Source organism: Cornus florida, unplaced genomic scaffold (assembly GCF_030987335.1).
Source record: "Cornus florida cultivar Cherokee Brave unplaced genomic scaffold, ASM3098733v1 CherokeeBrave_3.0.0_Hap2_Chr01, whole genome shotgun sequence".
In the NCBI taxonomy this organism is placed as follows: Eukaryota; Viridiplantae; Streptophyta; class Magnoliopsida; order Cornales; family Cornaceae; genus Cornus; species Cornus florida.
Window position 1 is genome coordinate 116,580,959 of NW_026775571.1, and position 21,756 is coordinate 116,602,714.

At 39.0% G+C, this 21,756-nt stretch overlaps 1 protein-coding gene across 1 annotated transcript; it reads left to right on the forward strand.

Moving 5' to 3' along the window:
• Positions 1-18,770: 18,770 nt before the first annotated feature.
• LOC132281480 (uncharacterized) lies at positions 18,771-20,745 on the forward strand. Its single transcript, XM_059783181.1, has 3 exons — positions 18,771-18,963; positions 19,051-19,298; positions 20,506-20,745. The coding sequence occupies exons 1-3, from the start codon at positions 18,771-18,773 to the stop codon at positions 20,743-20,745; spliced, it is 681 nt and encodes a 226-aa protein (XP_059639164.1).
• Positions 20,746-21,756: the final 1,011 nt, after the last annotated feature.

Genomic DNA, 21,756 nt, shown 5'->3' on the forward strand with positions numbered 1-21,756 from the left:
CACCCTTCATATGAGACACTTTGAGTAGAACCTGATTCCCAACCTGAAACTCCAAAGCCCAAGTACGACGATTAGCATAGCTCTTCTGCCTACTTTGGGTAGTACGCATGCGATCTCGAATAAGAGCAATCTTTTCAGAGGTATCCTTGATGAACTCAGGACCTAAGAATCGATTCTCTCCAACCTCCATCCAACAAACAGGTGACCGACACAGTCGACCGTACAATGCCTCAAATGGTGCCATACCAATAGTCTTCTGGAAACTATTGTTATAAGCAAACTCCACAGGTGGCAAATATTCCTCCCAATGGCCCTTGAAATCCAGAACACACGACCGAAGCATATCTTCCATAATCTGATTCACCCTCTCAGTCTGTCCGTCAGTCTGAGGATGATAAGTTGTACTAAGGTGTAACTCCGTACCTAAAACCTGCTAAAAACTCTTCCAAAATCCAGGTACAAAGCTCGAATCCCTGTCCAATATAATAGACAATGGAATGTCATGTAGCTTCACAATCTCTGAAATGTAAAGCCTCGCCAACTGCTCCGAAGTGTAGTCAGTGCAAATAGGCAAGAAATGAGCTGATTTGGTCAACCTATCCACAATGACCCATATGGAATTATGCCCCTTGAAAGAATTTGGCAACCCTTCCACAAAATCCATAGATATGCTTTCCCATTTCCACTCCGAAATTGGTAGTGGCTGTAGAGCTCCTGGTGGCCTCTGATGATCAATCTTAACCATCTGACAAGTACCAATCTTAACCATCTGGTATTTAATGGTTATTGGTATTCAATCTTAAATACCAGGAATATCCTTTTTAAAATTAGGGGTATTACAATCATTTTCACGCTTCAACAGTGCATCAGGTTATTGATACCTTCTCTTTTGTAACAACCCCAGTTAAACCATAACCTGATGCACTGTTCATAGACAATGAGAAAGGCCAGCAATAATAATATTTTCCATTAACCTGGAACGATGTTGGCCATGAAGTATGTCGGCACTGGTTATCTTCTTTATGAAGTCACCGCCGCCGAACCTATTGCAGTAGATGGACTTGCCGCTGGAAAAACGTCTAAGGTTCCCTTGCAAGCACAAACCGTCATTCTCTTTGGTAGCGTCACCGCCGGAGATGGTGCCGTCGTCCTTCATCCATACCCGACGGCTTTGGATGGACTTCGCACTGCCTCAGTTGGAAAATCAAAACGGGTCCAACCATTTATTCCAGTGCGAAACAACTTTCTGTTCAACCAATAAGTTGGTGAGCACCTGGTCAGCAACAATGGACACTTTACATCATTTGTGAGTCCTACGAATTGCATGGGCCACTCCTCCAGCAATGGGCTTACCATCGCAATTTGCTGAAATCGTCACCAACAACAGACCACAATCCGTTCATTTCTAAATCGGCGTCAACCATGAAGCTCTCGCCGTCGATCCCACTGTCGTAGATGGACTCGCCGTAGGTGTATGAATCCGGCGATCATGAAGGCTCTGGCTGTCTTCTCCCTTAAGCTCGCGACTTAGTTGGGCGAGAAAAGCACAAAGTAACTGAAGCATGAACTCCATGGCATGGCGTCTATTCCCAGCGATGATTTTGGCGAGCTTTGTGAACTGCATGCATGGGCAACTCTGCGGTGACGCATTTGGCGCTACAAACTTCCAGAGTCGTCAACCAAAGAACCAACATCCGTTCATCTCCGACACGAGGTTAGACATGAAGAAAATATCGGCACTGATGGGCTGCTTGATGGAGTCATCGCCGGCGTCCAAGTGATCGCGAGGTGAGATGGTGACTGGAAACACCAACATTAATCACCAAAAGCGTTAAACACCGTTTCCAGTACCAGCTACGGCGTTGTCACCCCATCGGCGGCATCATTGCCGGAGATGATACTCACGCCGTTCTTCATCATTCGTGCACCCAACAGTCTTGGGTTTTAAGTGGGCTGAGCTATCGCCTACAGTTTGCACCGGCAACCAACTAAAACTTACCGGAGTGGGTTGGACCTCGCCGCAATCACAGAAATCTCGTCGACGGCTTAAACTTGTCTCTGAAGTTTCGCCAGAACTATGTTGATTTTAGGTGGCGGGTATTGAACTGGGTAGGTCTTCAATGGTATGGTGTTTTTGTAGATATACACATATGTAATATGAATATAAATATACAGATACTCACTTTATGCGACATACATGCATGCATGCATACAATATCATTCATCCAACTACCATCATGCAAACCTATTTCCGGCATTGACCAATAAATTAAATTGCCTGTCAAAGATATGTACTGACATGTACTTGAGCACGTGAACGGACTTGATGTTTTATTTGGACGACTGGGTTGGGAGCTCAATGCGCCGTTGCTTGCTGTTGTAGTATTCGGCGCTTGGGTTTTATAAAATAATTGGAGCTTAGGTATCACTTTTATTAAGAAGTCAACTGATTGCAACCTCTCTGACCCACTACTTTCTATAGACAAAACACTAAAACTTACAGTTTCAAATCCCAATTCTGCTTAACTTAGATCTCCCACGTGACCGGATTTTTGGCTATCAGTCGCCACTTTAACTGCTTCCAATTATTTCGTCACCATCTTGAAAGTTGATGAGTTATAAAAACTCATTCTTGATACGCCATATCTTCCAAACAGCCTCCACAATACAAAAAACACTAAACTCCAAAAAGATTACTTATCTTTTTTCTCAAATTCTTGGTTCATTCTCGGAGCTTCTTGGTTTACAAACTGGTTCGTGAAAACTGAAGGTCCAGCAATCTTTAAGGTGGATACAGACAAACCCATCATTAGAGAAACCGCTTATTTGATCTTGAATAAGCCATGGTCTGTTGCGCAGTTGGTTCCTTGTTTTTCTATCACCAGAGAAATCTAAAAAGCTAAGGAACAAATCAAAGATCGTTACCACGCCGAAAACGGCGACTACTGGTATGTGCATTGCATTTTCTTCAGATACATGTTTATACATATATACATGTACACCAATGGCTCAAATATGAAAATCAATCTTGGCGTTTGATCTGGAGTATTGAATTAAGTGGCCTTAACTTGACTTGAACATGATTATAAACAAAATTAGTATCGTCTATTTTCATTATAAGCCAATAATTGTTGTAATTTCCTGATAACAGCTATTATTTAGAGGTCTGCTCACCCCTTTTTGCTAGATTTTAGATAAAGGGTATCAAAAGAAATCCAACAATTGCCGTTGTAAATACGTCGGCTCAGGCCAGTTGACCAGTGAGTATTTTGAAATGAAATTTCCTCTTCGTCAGTAAACCAAAATTTTGGCTTTCATTAACCTTTTCACTGGTTATTCTCTAATTTAGTTTCATTCTTTCCTTGCCTTAGGCTCTCAGCCAATGGGTGGTAATAAGAACATAACGATTGGCGCTGAGAACATGGCAATTCTGGCCAGTAATAAATCTTCCAGTCGGGCTGGGATTGTTCAAAATCTCGTCAACGAGATCATTGCTACAGATATTTTCAGCACTAGTGAAGTGTTAGCCAATGTCCTAGGTGCTGACTCCTCACCTAAAATCGGCCTTGCTCCAGCCTTCAAAGATAGTCCACCAACCTCACTTCTTCCCTACTGTCCCTTAGCTGAGGAGCAATTCCCATTTCAGCGTGAGTTCTCTAATCTTGTGGATTCTTCCAACCTTTTCAAAAATTGCCCGATCTCTCAAAGTGACTGGATTGATTGGGTTGATCGGGTCGAACCTCACTACGGAGCATTATGGAAGGAGGTCGGCATTTACGATGCCATCATTCTTTCAAAAAATCGAATCTCTATCGATAAGGAGGCTCTCGTCTCATTACTCTTTTTCTGGTCAAGTTCCATCGCCGAGGATATTTCTTTCTTGGTGTACTGGCTGAACAGGTTCTTATTTTGCGTTTCTTCGCTCACAGTCACTAAGGAATTTACTCAATTGGCCCTTGCTCTTCACTCGGGCGAGAAACTTGTTCTCGCTCCTTTTTTGCTTTCTTATCTTTACCGTGGCATCAGGGAATATGTTGCTTCCAACTTCAAAACCTGTTTTGGGCCATTCTGGCTATTACAACTTTGGGAATACGCATATTTCCCTGAGCTTTACCCCGATCTCGACTTGTCGACCGCTGTTCCTGTTCCCGGCTATCATTATGCACATATTCAACCAGGAAAAAGATTGTTCAAAACCATGTTCTCCTTCTTTTACAAACTCCCTACATACTGGGCCAGTCATCTTTTCTTGCCATTCTCTCCTAGACCGAGGCGACCTTTGTGGCTTTCCTATCCCCCTGCCCAGGCTCCACCAAGTTGCCAAGACGAACATACACAAACCTGGGCCAGTTTCTTGATTGCTAGGGACATCTCTTATGGATGTTCAAGAATGGGCTCTCCAATTAGTAAGTGTGGGGTGGAGTATTACAATCCCCCACAATTTGCTAGACAATTTTGTCTCACCCAACTCGTTCCACTTCCGCCTTTTCGATCTTTCAATACTTCTTTCTTAGAACGAGTAGTCTTCACCTCAAAAGAAACGATGGATAGAGTATCCTCCCGGTTTAACCGTCTCTGTAACAAGTTCTCTTTGCAGCCATTTCTGGAAAATCCTGATACTTCTCCATCCTTTGACTACTGGTGGGGAAACCATATTGCGGAGGTTATGGTGGAGGATTCTCGCACTATAACAAATAGGATTGCCTCCATTTTTATTAAACCCCAAGGAGCCTCGACCAAGCCATCAAAAGGGATCAGTGTGGCTAATCCTGGTTCTCCCAGCAGGATAAAAAAATCAAAGTCATCCAAAGAAGGTACACACTCACACTTACATATATATAAATATCAAGTTCTATGCCTTAGATCATAAGAATATCTTTTCCTTTATGCAGCTGTTGACTTCTATGACCCATTGGGAGTTTCTGATCATGAAGCGAAAATGCCTGAGGCTGACGAGGAAAACGTGGTGCTCCCCAAGAGGCCTAAGGTTTTCCTTATGAATTCTTCAAAGCATAATCTCTTAGAACTTTAGCTTACTTATATGTACCACCTAATACCTCTTTTTTAACCTCAATGGTATTCCAGGTGATCAGGGTAGGGAAAGGAAAAAAACAGGTTACCTCAGTCAGGACCACCAACCCTTTACCTCTGATCGATGAAGAGGAGGAAGAAAATCCTGACCCCTTGATGCCATCGACTTTCTCAGTTGAGACAAATATCTCTACCAGCCGTGAGGTAACTAGGCTTTGTTTTTACTTCCAGTATCAATGTACCTTGCCAATTCTAATGGCATCTTTATGGACAGGTTTCCTCACACTCGGCTAGGTCGTTGTCAAGAGATAGGATCAACATTTGTGATGACATTGCGAATGCTGATCACCCTCGCACTAGTGGAGTCGAGTGTCAACAAGCCACTACTCAACCAAACACTGTCTTTCATCAGTTTGATGGGGCTGAGGTGATTTTCAAGATGATCTTTCAGTACATCTCCCATATATCTTTATCAAAGTTAGGCATTCAAGAACATTCTTCTCTTGCAGGTTGCCCCGGGCACATAACCAAGAGTTCCAAGCCCTTACTCTGCACCAGTGTTTGCTACCAGACGCACCTTTGGCCACGTGACTCGGCCTTCACCAGTTGGTGTGAGTATTTATGACTTATTCTCTCATTCAAGCCTTGACTTGTTTCACCAAATTCCTTTCATTCGCAGGTTGGCTCAAATTCTCAGTCCCAACCGCCCCTTCAAACTTATAGCACGATCGATGACTTTGATGCCTACTTTTTCAAGATAGCGGCTGGGTTTGATCTAGATCCCTTGATGAGTGAGCCAGTTGTTGTGCCTACGTCTTCCAGTCGTCCGCCAGATATTGAGGGGGCGAAAAGATTACTAGTCGCCGTCGTGTCCCGAGACCTCTCTGAGATGCCAAGTTTGGCTGCTGATGTGACTAATGCCATGTCCATCTTGATAGATCATCATGACTTAAGTTAAGAACAGATAAACCATCTTCAATCTGTCCAGAGTCGATTCCCGACACTCGTCTCTGATTTTCAGCTCTCCTCTCAGAAGGTTGGTGAGCTGTCGTCTACGATCCATGAAAAGCTGCAGGAGCAAGAATCTTTGATTCAACAAGAGAAAGACAATGTTTCCCATTTTCGAACCTTAAAATTAACTCATGTTAGGGAAAGCCAAGGAGCAGCAGAGATCGAATGGGAGATAGAACGTCTCAAGATGGAATTGACTGGAACTGCCCGGTCAAGAGAAGGACTCGCTATTCAGATGAAGGAGATTTATCAAAAGAATGTGGAAATTGATCAGCAGAGAGAATCGGTCTCAAAAGAAATTCCTCGACTGAGGACTGAGAAGGCCAAAGAGGATGAAAAAATGACCATGTCTAAGAAAGAGTGGGATGAGCTCAGGAGTCCTTTTGTTTATCTACAAAGAAAATGAAAGGTAATGACTCTTATAAACTTTTGTACTCAATGAAAACAATGAATGAAATGCATGTCCCTATGGCTTTTGGTTATTTAACCATCTTTGGTTTTATTCTCCATTGTCTCCCATATTGTAGGATAATAAGTTTTTAAGTATCGGCCATTAATCGGTCGAGGGTGTATTTCCCCGTCAAGATCTTGCAAATGATATGCGCCTCCTTTTAAGACTTTGTACACCATAAATGGACCTTCCCAATTTGGTGACCATTTTCCATATTTTCGATCATTCACACCCAATGGGAGAACAGTCTTCCAAACCAAGTCACCTTCACCGAAGATTTTGGCCCTAACACGCTTGTTATATGCCCTTGCTACTCGCCTCTTCTGAACTTGTATGTGGTCAAGAGCCCTTAACCTTACTTCGTCTAGGTCCTCCAATTCGACCAACATAGACTCATTATATTCAGCAGGGGTCAAATTGTTTTGCAATGCAAATCTCATTGACCGCACAGTCACTTCCATAGGCAAAACTGCATCATGACCATAGGTGAGCATGAATGGAGTCACACCTGTGCTTGACCGTTGAGAAGTCCTATATGCCGAAAGTGCTTCTGATAACAGTTCATGCCATACCCTAGGGTTATCTTCCACCATTTTTTCAATGATGCTTTTTAGCATCTTATTAGACGACTCGGCTTGACCATTTCCTTGTGCAAAGTGAAGGGTTGAGTTTAGGTGCTTGATCCCGTACTCTGCTGCAAATGCCTGCACTTCTTGGGCGACAAGGGCTGAACCTCGATCAGTTGTGATTGATTCTGGGATCCCAAATCTATGAATAACATGTTATTTGATAAACCGAATCACATCTTCTTGGTGCACTGACTTCATGGGCACCGCTTCGACCCACTTGGTAAAGTAGTCAGTTGCCACAATGATAAAACAATGTTGTTTAGAAGAAGGTGGATAAACTTTCCCTATCAAATCCATAGCCCAGCCTCTAAAAGGCCATGGTTTTATGATTGGTTGTAATTCAATCGCCGGGGCTCTATGGATTGGCCCATGCCTTTGACACGCTTGACATCCTTTGGCGTATGTGATACAATCTTTAAGCATCCCGGGCCAATAATAAGCGTACCTTCTAATCAGCCACTTCATTTTTATTCCAGCTTGGTGAGCACCACATATCCCTTCATGGGTCTCTCCCATTACTTTCATGGCTTCTTTCTTACTAACACACCTTAAGAGTAGGTCATCTTTGATGTTTTTCCTGAATAGGTCTCCATCAATCATTACAAACTTAAAAGCTTTGATCTTTAGCTTCTTGTCAGCCTTAGGGTCTGGATTTTTGAGAAAATCGACGATCGGTGTTCTCCAATCATTCTCTTCCATATCGTCTTCCACCTCGATTGCAAAAATCTCTGCCAACAATTCTTCCCTCGCCTTAACTAAGGGTAATGATCTTCTCTTTATTCTGATCAAATTCTCCATTATTCCTTCTGGCACCCTAACGCCAGATGCTATTTGAGCCAAATCATTGGCCTCTTTATTATGCAATCTATAAACATGCTTGACCTTTACCTCTGCAAATTCTTGTAGTAATTGCATGGCTATAGAGTGGAATGGTTTGAGGTGCCAACTTTGGCACCTGAAATTGCTGGACAACTGACCGATCACCAGACTTGAATCACCTATGATTTCAACGGTTTGTGCCCCCATTTCTAAGAGTATTTCAAGACCAATAATCAGAGCTTCATATTCTGCTTGATTGTTAGAACATTTGAAATCTAGAAAGAAAGAATATGTTGTTTTCCTGCCATTTGGTGCAATTATTACAACTCCAGCTCCCCCGACATCATTTGCGCTAGATCCGTCAAAAATTAGAGTCCAAGGAGTTAGTTGAATAGCACATAACTCCATTGCATCATAGACTCCCGGATCAACATCCAAGCATGGATGGTCAGCTAGGAAATCAGCAAGTGCTTGGCCCTTCACGGCCCTTTGAGGCACATATTGGAAACTGAATTCCATAAGGGCCAAGGACCACTTGCCTATTCGTCCAGAAATTATTGGACGAGAAAGCATATACTTAATTAAGTCAGTGGCACAAATTACATAAACTAAAACAGGTAGCATATATATTCTCAATTTGTGAGCAGCAAAATACAAAGCAAGACATATTTTTTTGATTGGCGTATATCGACGCTCAACCGGTGTCAAAATACGACTAAGGTAATACACCGCCTGTTCTTTCCCTACTTCATTATCTTGGGCTAACAAACTTCCGATTGACTCATCCGCGGTTGAAATATATAACTTCAGTGGCTGTTTCTTCCTAGGTGGCATAAGGACAGGAGGGTTAGCAAGATATTCCTTGATTGATTCAAACACATGTTGGTGATGCTTTTCCTATCGAAAGTCTTCCTCTAATTTGAGCTTTAAGAGCGGAGAAAAGGTATGGATCTTTCCAGCACGGTTTGAAATAAATTTTCCCAAGTATGTGATTTGACCAATTAGTCTTTGTAACTCCTTCTTGTTGCGAGGTGGTTGAGCTTTGATGATCGCCCTAGCTTTATTCTTGTCGACCTCGATACCCCTCCGATGCACCAAGAACCCTAGAAAATTCCCTGCTGTCACTCCAAAGGCGCATTTAAGTGGGTTCATCTTCAAACTATGGGTTCTCATTCTCTCAAATAATCTCCTCAAGTCGGCCAGATGTTTCGCCTTTGTCGCTGATTTCACCACCACGTCGTCAATGTATACTTCCATAAATTTCCCAATCATGTCATGGAAGATTGCATTCATAGCTCGTTGATAAGTGGCTCCGGCATTCTTCAAACCAAAGGGCATCACCACCCATTCGAAAGTGCCTATGGCTCCCGGACATCTAAATGCCGTTTTGTTAACATCATCCTCTGCTATGAATATCTGGTTGTATCTTGAGTGACTATCCATGAATGACAAAATCTCATTCTTGGCGGCCGCATCAATCAATTGATCGGCCATGGGCATTGGATACTCATCTTTTGGAGTAGCTAAATTTAAATTCCTGAAGTCTACGCACACCCTAATCTTTCCATTCTTCTTAAGCACGGGAACAATATTGGATAGCCAGTCACAATACCTTGTGGTCCAGATGAATCCTGCTTTGAGCAACCTCTCAATTTCCTCCTTCACTTTCATAGTCACTTCTGTTGACATACGTCTAGGCGCTTGCTTGAACGGTCTAAAACCTTCTTTTATAGGTAGTTGATGCTCGACTAGCTGCCTTGGTAATCCCGGCATCTCAGTGTAATTCCAAGCAAAACAATCCTTATATTCTCTAAGTAACAAGATCAGTTCAGCTTTAAAGTCAGGTTCTAGAAGATCACTTATGTAGGTTGGCCGAGGCTCTTCTTCTGCTCCTAAATTGATCTCCAACAAGGGATCCTGAACATCGGCTTTCAGATCCTCTAGCTTAGCTAGAGCTGCATCTAGCTCTTCTAGCTGAATAGCATCTCTACAATCCCCTGACTCACCTTCTTCTATGATTTCGGCCATATTGGCCGACATATCACTCCACAACATTGCCCGTCTTTCGGCGAGATATGCTCTCAGCCGTGCCATGCTAGCTTTAAATGCTAGCATTTTCTCCTTCTCCTTTTGGGCTTGGTCCATTAACAACCTGTTGTTCTTCAACTTCAACTATCGGCCTTGGCTCGCAGATAACACTTGGCCTTGATAGTTCCTTGAATAAATCGGATAAGTCCCTGTCTGTCAGATTTTTCCTCATCGTCGCCTTCTCAGGCTTGCCATACTTGTCACAACCAATGAGCCTCACAGGACCTATTTCCTCCTCATATAAAACTGCATCAGCTACATAGACCCGAGCTTCGAAAGGCTTATTGTCTCCCCATATGACTTGGATTTCATCCCCATCCCAGAAAATCATAAACTGGTTGAGGGTAGAAGGGATGCAGAAATGTGGGTGTAACCAATCACGCCCAATCAAAGCGTTGTAAGCCGCCCCTGCGTCGACTACGAAGAATGCAGTCATGGTCTTACATTTTCCAACTGTCATTTCCAAGGTGACCACCCCTCTGGTCCTGGCTCTGCCCCCCGTGAAATTACTGACTGTCAAGTCAGTGGGAATCAAGTCATCTTCCGTTTTTTGTAGCAACCTCATGGTGTTCATCGGAAGGATATTAACCGCAGATCCATTATCTATCAGTACCCGAGACACTGGCATCCCTTCTAGGAACACTCTGATATAGAGTGGTTTCAAGTGTTGAGACATTGCCGCAGAAGGCTTCTCAAAAATCACCCTAGCCGCCTGATCTCTCCCAATGGTTACTGACTCATTATCTCGTGGTTTAGCTCTTATCACAGCGACTTTCTGTTTCTTATCTTCAGAGATTAACTCAGATGGGTTCTCAATAATCTCTGGAACTTCCTGCCCTTCATCATCGATCACCTCGACGTCTCCTTCCATAGCGGAGGGTTGATCAGGTTTAGCCTCAAAAATATGAGGCAAGGTAAGAACCATATTGCAATTCACAATTCCTTCAAATGAACCAAATTTGATACCCTTTGAACCATCATCTTGCTCATCCAGGTCGAGTTCATCATCACCAAATCCTGCTTCATCCTCAGCTTCTTTCATGGAAGAAGACGCACATTTCTCTTCAGTGCATCCATTTCCGTCTGCACTATCTTCCTTGGATTTTCCTTTCGGATCACTTTTTGAATCTTGCTTGATAGGTTCTCTCCTAAGCAAAGTCACCTTCTCTGGCTGTGGAGCTGAATATTTTTCTTCCATTCTCTTTAACTCAGTTTTCATCTGCTGCCACCGTCTTACTTGAGTGCGAGTCATGAATGCTGGCGGGATATCCCTGACCCTAGAGAACTTTGGATGACTCACCCTTGACCATCGACCATCATCAGTGACTGGTGGCTTGACCATCCTTTGCCTGTGGTTTGGGTGGTCAACTGATGTCTCAGCTTGGCGAGCCACATTTGAGTTATACTCTCTAGGCTTCCAGCCAGCATGAGTAAGTTTCCTTGACCGATTGTTGGGGTTCACTTCTCGCATTCGCTTGTAATGCTCATTGGTATTAGACCTTCTATCAGGCCATGTTAATCGACTTGTCACAGGCACCCTAGACGAGGGTGACCTAGGTCAGTCTTCATGATGTGAACTTCCAGGACGTCCCCGAGTGTCGCTGTGGAACCTCTCTCGGTCCCTTCCAATGTCTGTCTTGCATTTACACTACAAGAATTTGGGTTATTGGTGACAGTCCTTTAGGGACAGTAGGAAAACTGTCCATAAAGACACCCTTTTTGGTGACACTATATTCCTTCCCGTCCCTAAAAGACCAAAAAAAAATTAGCGCCCCCTCCAATCTGCTGGCGGCAAACCTTAGCGCCAATTTTGGTGAAATTATAAATTTTTTTAATAAAAAATTATCAAAATAGCCTTTTGGGATGGTAATGTTACTGTCCCAAAAGGATATTTAAGTGAAATTATATTGTTTTAATAAAAAATTATCAAATACGCTTTTGGGACGGTAAGTTACCGTCCTTAATTAACTGTACATATATAAAAACGCCGTAGTTTTTGTCAAGTTAAGTATATATCTATATATATATTTCTTATTCGATTTGTCTGAAGATTTTTTCTAGCCGGCCCTGCTATCTAGATTTCTTCTTCCGTTCTCTCTCTCAAACTGGTTTGTTCTTCCCCAACTGATCTTTTTCTTTTCAATTAAGTATAGATCTGTATATGTAATCCATGAGGGATGACTCTGCTAAATTTCTTATGCCCTAGGTCGATTTTCTTCTTCCGTCCTCTCACTCAAACTGGTTTGGTCTTCCCCAATCGCTCTAATTCAATTCAATTGAGAGGCAGCAAAGTCCGTCCATCAACAGGTTCATTATCTTCTCACAAACCCTTCTTTTTCATTTTTGAATATTCTTCTTATGGATTCCGATGTTGTAAGTGTTAGATGTGCTAATCTTCTTGGTGATGATTAAAGTGTCTTTAGCTGTGAATCGAATATTGATTGAATTTGTATTCTGAAGTTGGAATGATTGTTGGCAAATTGATGTCTAAGATGTTTGCATGGTGGTTTAATTCTTTTTTCCTTCTTTTGTTTCGATCTTGGTTCTAAATATCTCAGATAGGTATATCCTTGGAATTTCTCAATAAGCATCTGAACCAATAAGCATCCTTCTTTTAATTGTTATTATTTTATTTATTATTATCTTTCCCTAATATAGCAGGTTTTGGGTTTAGGTTATATTTCATATCGTGATTCCTTTCTTCTTTCTTACCCACGACATCAGGTCTTGGTGGTGTGCGAGGTGTGGCTTAGGGAAGAGCACGACGGCTGTGGTCGATTGGTGGTGCGGGTGGTGCGTTGGTGGTCGATTGGTGGTGCATCGGAGGTTTGGACAGTGGTGGTTGAAGGGTTGGGCTCTTGTAAGTTGTAAGTACTTTAAACCCTAATTTTCCTTCTTGTTCTTGTGATGAAAATTCGCACAAAATCAGACAAAGCTTCTCTCTCATAACCAAAATAATAATCGTAGTGTGGGTACATGGTACTGTTATAAGAAAATATTTTTTTTCAAAGTATAATGATTTACCATAATTACATGGTCTTCCATCTTTTCTGAGAAATTATATTAACCTGTAGGCTATTTTGAGTTTAGAATGCAATCCCAAGGTTTTAATTATCCATGTGAACTTACACCATGTAATTTGATTGACAGTTGATGAACATTTGTTCAAAAATAATAATCTAGTTGAAATCACATATTACATTACAAGTTTCCAATAGAATTAGGGTGTTTAGAGGAAGCCTTTGTGTGCTGAGTCGTCGTAATATTAATGGTGATGGAGGGATATGGCGTGACCCAATCTTGGAAAAAAGTTGTTATTGAAACTCCATCTTTTATTACAGTGGATTTGATTTTGCTGAGGAACGATGAATTATTGATTTTCTGCTGGTTCCAATTTTTATTTTTTATTTTATGTGCCTTTTTTATTTTTTGCTGAGGACCGATGAATTATTGAAACTCCATCTTTTTTGTTCTAATCGCAGGACGTACAACACAAGCCTAGCTCAATGGGAAAATGCCATTTTAATGGACTCACCACATAAGTGCATGTGTACTACCTTTAGTTTTAATTTTTGCACTTCTATTATGAATTAGCTGTTTCTGGTTTTAAGAGATTATGTAGTTTTCAAAATTGATGTTGTCTTTATAAAAAATTTCCTTTGTTATTATTATAGAAAGTACGCAGGAAAAAGAAAATATAGGCACCATACAGTAAGAGAGAAATATTTAATTTTATATTATCATCAAATCGTGAGATTGATTGATTGATTGATTGATATTTTCCTGATGCACCACCAATCGACCACCAACGCACCATCTCCCCTCATGTGGGTAACTTCTCCTTTCTCAAGATGCTAGATCTTAGTCGTAATAATTTTCATGGTCAACTTATTCACTAGATCAGTCATTTGCGTCGCTTGAAAGTACTCAATATAGAGTTTAACTATTTGGAAGGGGTGATCCCTGCAAGTATACACCATTGCCGACAGCTTCAACTCATATCTATGGCAAGGAATGAATTTACTGGCAGCATACCCAAGGAATTGAGTACCTTGTCTAGTCTTAGTGTGCTTTTTCTAGGCCGAAACAACCTCACAGGTACAATTCCATCTTTCTTTGCTAACATGACAAGCTTAAAGTGTCTTGGTTTGGAAGCTAACAAGTTTCATGGCAATATTCCTAATGAGATATGTAATGTTCCAAGTTTGGAAGTAATTTTTTTCGGTTTAAATTATCTCACTGGGTCGATTCCTCCATTTTTATTCAACATCTCCTCTATCCAACGAGTTCATTTAGACAGTAATGACCTTTCAGGAAATCTTCCCTTGAGCAGCACTTCTTGGCCTTCTAATCTTGAATTTCTTACCCTTGGAGCAAATCAACTCAGTGGAAACATCCCTTCCTATCTGTCCAATTTTTCTATGCTCGTTGATTTATGTCTAGGTGTCAACCAATTCACTGGAACAGTACCCGCCAGTCTAGGCCACTTAGAATCACTGACAACACTTAATCTAGAGAATAACCAGTTAAGTATAGAACCGAGAAGTCAGGAACTTAGTTTTCTCACTTCTTTGACAAGCTTGAAATCCTTGAAAAGGTTGTCTATATGTAATAATCCAGTTGGCGGCTTCTTACCAGATTTTTTGGAAATCTTTCTAGTTCCCTTCACAGATTTGATGCATGTAATTGCCAACTAATGGGTTAAATTCCCGGGGGAATAGGTTCCTTTACAAACTTGAATTACCTTATCTTGAGTGGGAACAATTTCAACAGTTATGTCATCCCAGAATTCCTAAACGCGTGATGTAATAAAGAATAATTCTTTTTATTGCGAGTTAGTCGTCCCGATTATCATATGATATGGGATCTACATAAACCCGTGAGATAACCCGACTGTCATAATATGACATTACTGTTCAATTAAAATACTTTAGTACTGTTCAATAAATATACTTTATTAAAGAAGATGGTATTACTGTTTAACTTTGTAAAAAAGGTAATCTAAGTAAAAATGAAATTAAGAAAGCTTTTGTTATTTTCTTAAAAAAAAAAAAATAAGACAGAAGGTGCATGTCGACTTTTGCAGACAATTGGAGTGTAGATATCATCTCCTTAAATAAAGAATCTTTATTGCAAAATAATAATAATAATAATATATAAAGAGTAAATATTGATCCTTGTTTTATTCTATGATTTTGGGTTATTTATTTATTTATTTTTAAAGATTTTCATTGTATACATTAAGATAACGGTGCCTGTATAATTCAATCCATCTTTAGCATATTCACTATATTTCTCTTTGTTTTCAATCGTCAATAAGAATCTAATTGCATAAATGGTTCCATGCAGGAACAAGGGAATTTTATTTGTTGCTATTGACCAAAATAGACCTCTCTCAGATCAAGGTCGTTTTGACATTGTTTTGCACAAGGTTAGTGGAAACTTATGTTTGTATTACCACCTCCTCTGTTGTCTGTGTATGTTAATTTTAATTTTACCATAAAGGTCCCAGATGCTTTTCATGTTTTATGAGTTGCTTGTTCTGTTTTGTTGTGTTATGACTTATAATTGATTACAATTATTACCTCTCGTGGGGTTGGTGATGGTTATTATGTATCTCTTTCTAACAGACACAATTACGCATTCTTGCACTCACACACATTCACATGAGTGAACATGCAGATTTCTTAGTGCTTGAACTCTTTCATGCCTGACATAATTTGTAAAATACTGGTTATTTAACCTATCATGAATCATTATCCAATCATTGTGGTCAAACCTACCCATGGACTATTTTCTAAGCCTTTTCTCTTTTCTTTTCTTTTTTTCCCTCTTTCCTTCGCAGAATATTTTCAGTTTCTTTAAATAATTTCATTTAAATAGGTTATATTGCTACCCTTTTATATCATCTGAGCAAGGGAGACCTAAACTAATCTTATATCAACAGGTTAATCTTAGTCATTTTTTTAGTAGAAAGTAGGTCCTATTATTTTCCTTCTTGGGTAATAGAGATTTAGAGATTTTGCAGGGTAAAAGTGTTTTCTTGTGTGTGAAATATAACTTTTTGTGATTGACGTGATTTTAAAATGATGGTGGAATATTTGTCGCGCCAAAGTGATTGTAACTGTGAATATTGAAATATAACTTTTTGTGATTGGTTTCTTTTTCAATATTCGCCATCTGTATGCTTTTTTTCTTCTTTTCTGGCCATCTGTATGTTTTTTATTTTTCTTTCTAAGGTCAAATGACTTGTTTATAATTGATATTCTAACTTTTTTTATTTTTTATTTTATGTAAAATGCCAGTTAGATGGATAAGTCTTGGATTCATCATCACACCAGGGGTAGTCGAACCTATTTTGATGGCATAGAAAACTTCATTAAGGTCGCTAGTCGTCATTTACAGATAGGCGGTATTACCCGATGTCCATGTCGTCGTTGCAAAAACAAGGAATATCTTGAAATTAAACAAGTTAAGCAACATCTCTTGAGTAATGGGATGGACAAGGGGTATACCAATTGGATATATCACAAGGAGGTTCCTCAAGCCAACAATAATGTTAATATTGACGCTAATGTTAGTGGGGAAAGTGCCCATGATGAAGATGGAAATGTAGATAATGTATTTGAGTTGTTGGATAACGTACAAATGGGAAACTTCAATAATGCACAATAACAAAAAGATTCGCATGAAGTTGATGTAGGAGGAGGAAATTTTGCTAGATTGTTAAATGATGCACAGTGTGAATTGTGGCCAGGTTATCAAAAATTCTTGAAGTTGTCAGCGATATTAAAGTTATTCAATGTGAAGGTTATGACTCGAATGAGCAATAAATCATTTGACATGATGCTTATGGCATTTAAGGAGATGCTTCCTGACAACAATGTGTTACCAAAGTCTCACTACGAGACTAAAAGCTTGTTGCGAGATTTGGGTCCCGGATATGAGTGTATCCATGCATGTAAACATGATTGTGTTCTATTCTGGAAAGAGAATGTAGGTAAGGAAAACTGTCCACAATGTGGTGAGTCGAGGTATAAACCTCACAAAGGTAAGGGTAAGAAAATCCCTCAAAAAGTTCTTCGGTACTTCCCTTTGAAATCAAGACTTCAACGGTTGTTTATGTCGAAGGATACAGCCTTAGATATGCGGTGACATAAGGAGAAACGTGTGAAGGAGACAAATGAGTTAAGACATCCGGCTGGTTCAAAAGCTTAGGAGGATTTTGATAATAAGCATAGTTGGTTTGCTGCTGATCCTCGTAATGTTCATGTTGGTTTGCTGCTGATCCTCTAGGGGCGCAAAGTTTGGAGATATTGTCTCGTGAGGACATGGAAATGGCTCGATTGTACGTGTTACAAAATTCTGGAGTAGTTGAGTCATACGAAGAGTAAGTAACTTATTACATGTCATATCATGTCAGCCTATGTGAATATATAGTCTTTTTAATACATGTACACAATTTTATCTTAACACCATCTAATTATTTAGGAAACACAAGGTGGAACTTGAAAGACAAGATCTGCGAAATGTTCCTCAAAGACATGCAAAAGAATTTTCTAGATGGTTCGAAACACAAGTAAGTTCATCATGTATAAATTGGACTTAATTAATCAAATTCTTTTATTTAATGAAAATGATGTGCCATCATTTATTTAACACTACAATTTTTTCAATAGATCTTGAAAATGCGTCATCATCAAAAGGAAACAACTTGTGATGATTTGTATTCGCTAGCGTGTGGACCTGGATCTCTAGTAAGTCGATATTCTGCTTGTATTGTAGATGGGATTAGATTCCATACTAAGGAAAGGGAACAAAACCGACGAACGCAGAATTGTGGTGTGTTAGTGAAAGGAGAATGTGAAGATTACTATGGTAAACTAACAGATATCATTGAGTTACGATATCCACTGGGTAGACAAATCTTCCTTTTCAAATGTGATTGGTTTGATGTTAGGATTGGTATACATAAGGATACTTATTTTAAAAGTGTAAATGTAGCCAGTAGAGCTTACAAAAATGAGCCATTTATGTTAGCAAATCAAGCAAAACAATGCTTCTATATCAAAGACAACAAATTTCAAGGGACATGGGAAGTAGTTCAAGATATAACAAATAGAAGCTCATTTGATGTACCTGAAAAAGAGGGTGAAGCAGTAGTAGAGGATGAAATGCTTAACACTGCAGCGTACCAAGAGAATGAACCAAGCATTGTGGATAGGATTGTTGAAGTGGACTTGGACATGGATCCACTCTCTTTGAACAGGGATGATTTAGAGGGTGAAACCCTTAATGCTGAAGTGATTGAAAAATGTAGTGGTGAAGCAGCAATTAATGACGACTTTTGGGTTGACGAGGATGATGATAGAGATGACGTTCAGTATAGTTCAGATGAGGAACCAGAACTGTTGTCCGAAGATGAAACTGATTTGGATGACATATGAAGCTTTGTATTGTTACGCATGTGCTGTATTTTTTTGGAATTATGATTAATACATTATGTGAACTTTATCTAGAATTGAGTTCCTTTTCTTTTTCAATATATTTATCTTTTAGTTTGGTTGTGGGCTTCATTATTTTTCTGATTTATTTAAACTAATCTTAGATCACTTGATTTATTTTCTGTTTATGTTCTGAAGTAGCCAATATCAAATAATGACTCAGAATGTATTATGCATATGCTTGTTTATTTTGATTTAATATTACTTGATTCTTCATATCAGCTTGTAAACAGAATTATGGACACTTCTGAGGCACCAATGCGTGGAATATTAAGGTCCAGCGTGACTCAAACTCGAACTGAGACACCATCTACAAGTTCAGCTGCCACACAACCGAGTGGAAAAGCTGATGGTAGTAATTCAATAAGTCAACAGCCTATTATGGAAGGTGATGGTAATACTTCGCAGACGAGGCCACAACCAAATGGAGGTGATAATTATGCTTCATCATAAATTAACTACAACATTTTTGTAGAATGACTATGTTTTAATTAAGTAGATAATTTTTTTTTTTCAGGCCCAGTACGAAAAGGGCGTGGAAAAGCAAAGAATATAGCCCTACACAAAGCTCAGGACCTCTATGGAAAGGATGTTCCAATTCCGGTAGAGTTTGGGACGGGTTATATTAAACCCGTTGGCAAAAATCACAATTTATGGACGGCTGAGGTTAGCATCCATGCGAGAAATAAAGAAGCATTATTGAAATATAAAACGTGGAGGGAAATTCCAGATTATGAGAGACAGGTCTGCTATGACCATTTTAAGGTAATAAGTTCTTTTATATTCTATATCTTCTTTTTTTTTTTTCTTGAATGGGTATTTGTTTTTTATAAATATTCAAAAGAGGAACAATTACAAGAGGAGAAAATCTCCATTACATGTCACAAAGTGGAATTAATGGGTATTTGATTTTAGGAGTTTTTTTTTTTTTTTTTTTTTCTTCTTTTAAACATAAATCTGGAATTGGAATTTCCTAAATTGCATATTCACCCTCTGTTTAATTGAAGAGAAAATCTAATTTGGAATGAACGCCCATTTTGCTACTTCTAAAGTTGCAATCAGTAACATTAATCATTATTTTTCTTTCTACTATTTGTTCAATAACACAAGTGTGTAACAACCCTTTACGGTATTTTAGTCAAGCTGAAGTTTGGTACCACAAGGATACAAAAACACTTGATGCATTTAAACAAGATTCTCAAATAATAATACAGTAATAAAAGAAAGAAAATGGTGGTGGGCTGAGACACGGAATTGGAAGCAGATAGGATAAAACTGCTTCTAAATTGGACCAGTCACTATTTTTCTTTCTACTATTTGTTCAATAACACAAGTGTGTAACAACCCTTTGGGGTATTTTAGTCAAGCTGAAGTTTGGTACCACAAGCATACAAAAACACATGATGCATTTAAACAAGATTCTCAAACAATAATACAGTAATAAAAGAAAGAAAATGGTGGTGGGCTGAGACACGGAATTGGAAGCAGATAGGATAAAACTGCTTCTAAACTGGACCAGTCACTATTTTTCTTTTTACTATTTGTTCATAACATAAGTGTGTAACAACCCACCCTTGAGGACTTAAGCTCTCTCTCTATATATCAACATATGCATACATACTAGCCTATAGGACTTAATTTCCCTTCTCTCTCTCTTTCTCTCTCTCTCTATCTATATTCTAGCTCTTCCATCTCTCAATGGCAGAGTTCCTGAACCAATCTTTTAGCAAATTTACCCTCAATTCAATCAAAATAAAATCATAAGGGTTCTTTACTGTTACACAATATAAAATAAAGATATCAATCACATATATGAGGGGTTCAGGGAAGAACTCTAGTTTAAGAAAGTGAGATACCACTCTCTTAAAATACTTGTTTTGTTGACTTGTTAGTTATTTTTCATATTTTCAATGCTATTTGTTTTGTGAATTATTGTGTTCTTTTTAACTTAAATTAAATGTCCATTATAAAGGTGACCTTTGGAGTGGATGCACATGACAATGAAACTGATTTCAAGCGAGTAACTAAGGAAATGTCCGAACGCTTGAGGAAATATAGATATAAATTGAAGAATCATTTTGACAAGCATCTTCCAATTGAGAATGCACGCTTGCATCCTTATGGTATTATTGATATTGATGTTTGGGGAAAAATGTGCGATTGGTGGACGTCACCAGAATTTCAAGTTCGGATTTTTAACCACTTGCTTTAAATTACTTGAAATCATTGATTATGATGCATTGATTGACTAGCTATTTAGGTTTCTTAACTTGTATTATTGTTTGAATTGCTATGTAGAAAATAAGTGACAGAAATAAAGGCAACCGTTCGAAGAATAAGATTCCTCATGTTTCTGGATCGATGTCTTTCGCCAGACGCTATAATGTTTATGTACGTAATATTTATTATAATTATTATAAAATTTCAATTTATTATCCATCTAAATCATATTTTGTGTTGCAGCTGAAAGAAAGTCAAGAAAGGCAAGAAAGGCAAAACGAAGAAGATGAGGAAGTTGAAAGTCTTTAGGAAGGTCCCACTATTCGCATGTACAAGGACACGCATTTTAGGGAAGAAACTAGATGGGTAAGCGAGATAGCTAAACAGAACTACGTAAGTTTTTTCCTCCATTTTACTTTCTTTTTATTTTTCTTAATGTGTTATTATTGCCATCTTGTTTGATAATAAGATTGTGTGTGTGTGTATATGTAGTCAATTAGTTACAGTATATATACTTATATGCAGAAAGGTTATATCTAAATTAAAAACTTTACAAATTAAAAGAATCCGTGTGTAAAGTGGTTTCAGTACAATGTATATGAATTGGGGCGTTAAGAATGGTAATTAATCAGATGGGAATTAGGTCTTTTGCTTTGATTAGGGTTCCTGTGAGACGACGTCATCTGCGAATTAGGCTTTGAAAACAGAAAAGAGAAATGAGAACAGGAGAAATCGTGAGTGTCCTGTGATATTACTTTGCAAAATATCTGTACAAGACCCAATTATAACTGCTAGCTTTCCTGCACAAAGAAATAAAAATAAAAATAAAAATAAATTAAAAAAATCCCTGACCTTATATGCGTTGCAAGTGCTAAAATGCATACTGACTATCGAACTCTCTAGTTTTAATTTTCTATTACTTCTTGTTGGCATAGTTCCGACCTTCATAAGAATCTATGCAAGTGTAAGACGCCTGAAAAAAGTGGATTAAAGAAGAGATTCC

Coding starts and splice junctions, on each gene's coding strand:
- LOC132281480 (XM_059783181.1), top strand. CDS start 18,771: ATGGACACTTCTGAGGCACCAATGCGTGGAATATTAAGGTCCAGCGTG. Junction 18,964..19,050: donor GAGGCCACAACCAAATGGAG/GTGATAATTATG, acceptor TTTTTTTTTCAG/GCCCAGTACGAAAAGGGCGT. Junction 19,299..20,505: donor TCTGCTATGACCATTTTAAG/GTAATAAGTTCT, acceptor TCCATTATAAAG/GTGACCTTTGGAGTGGATGC.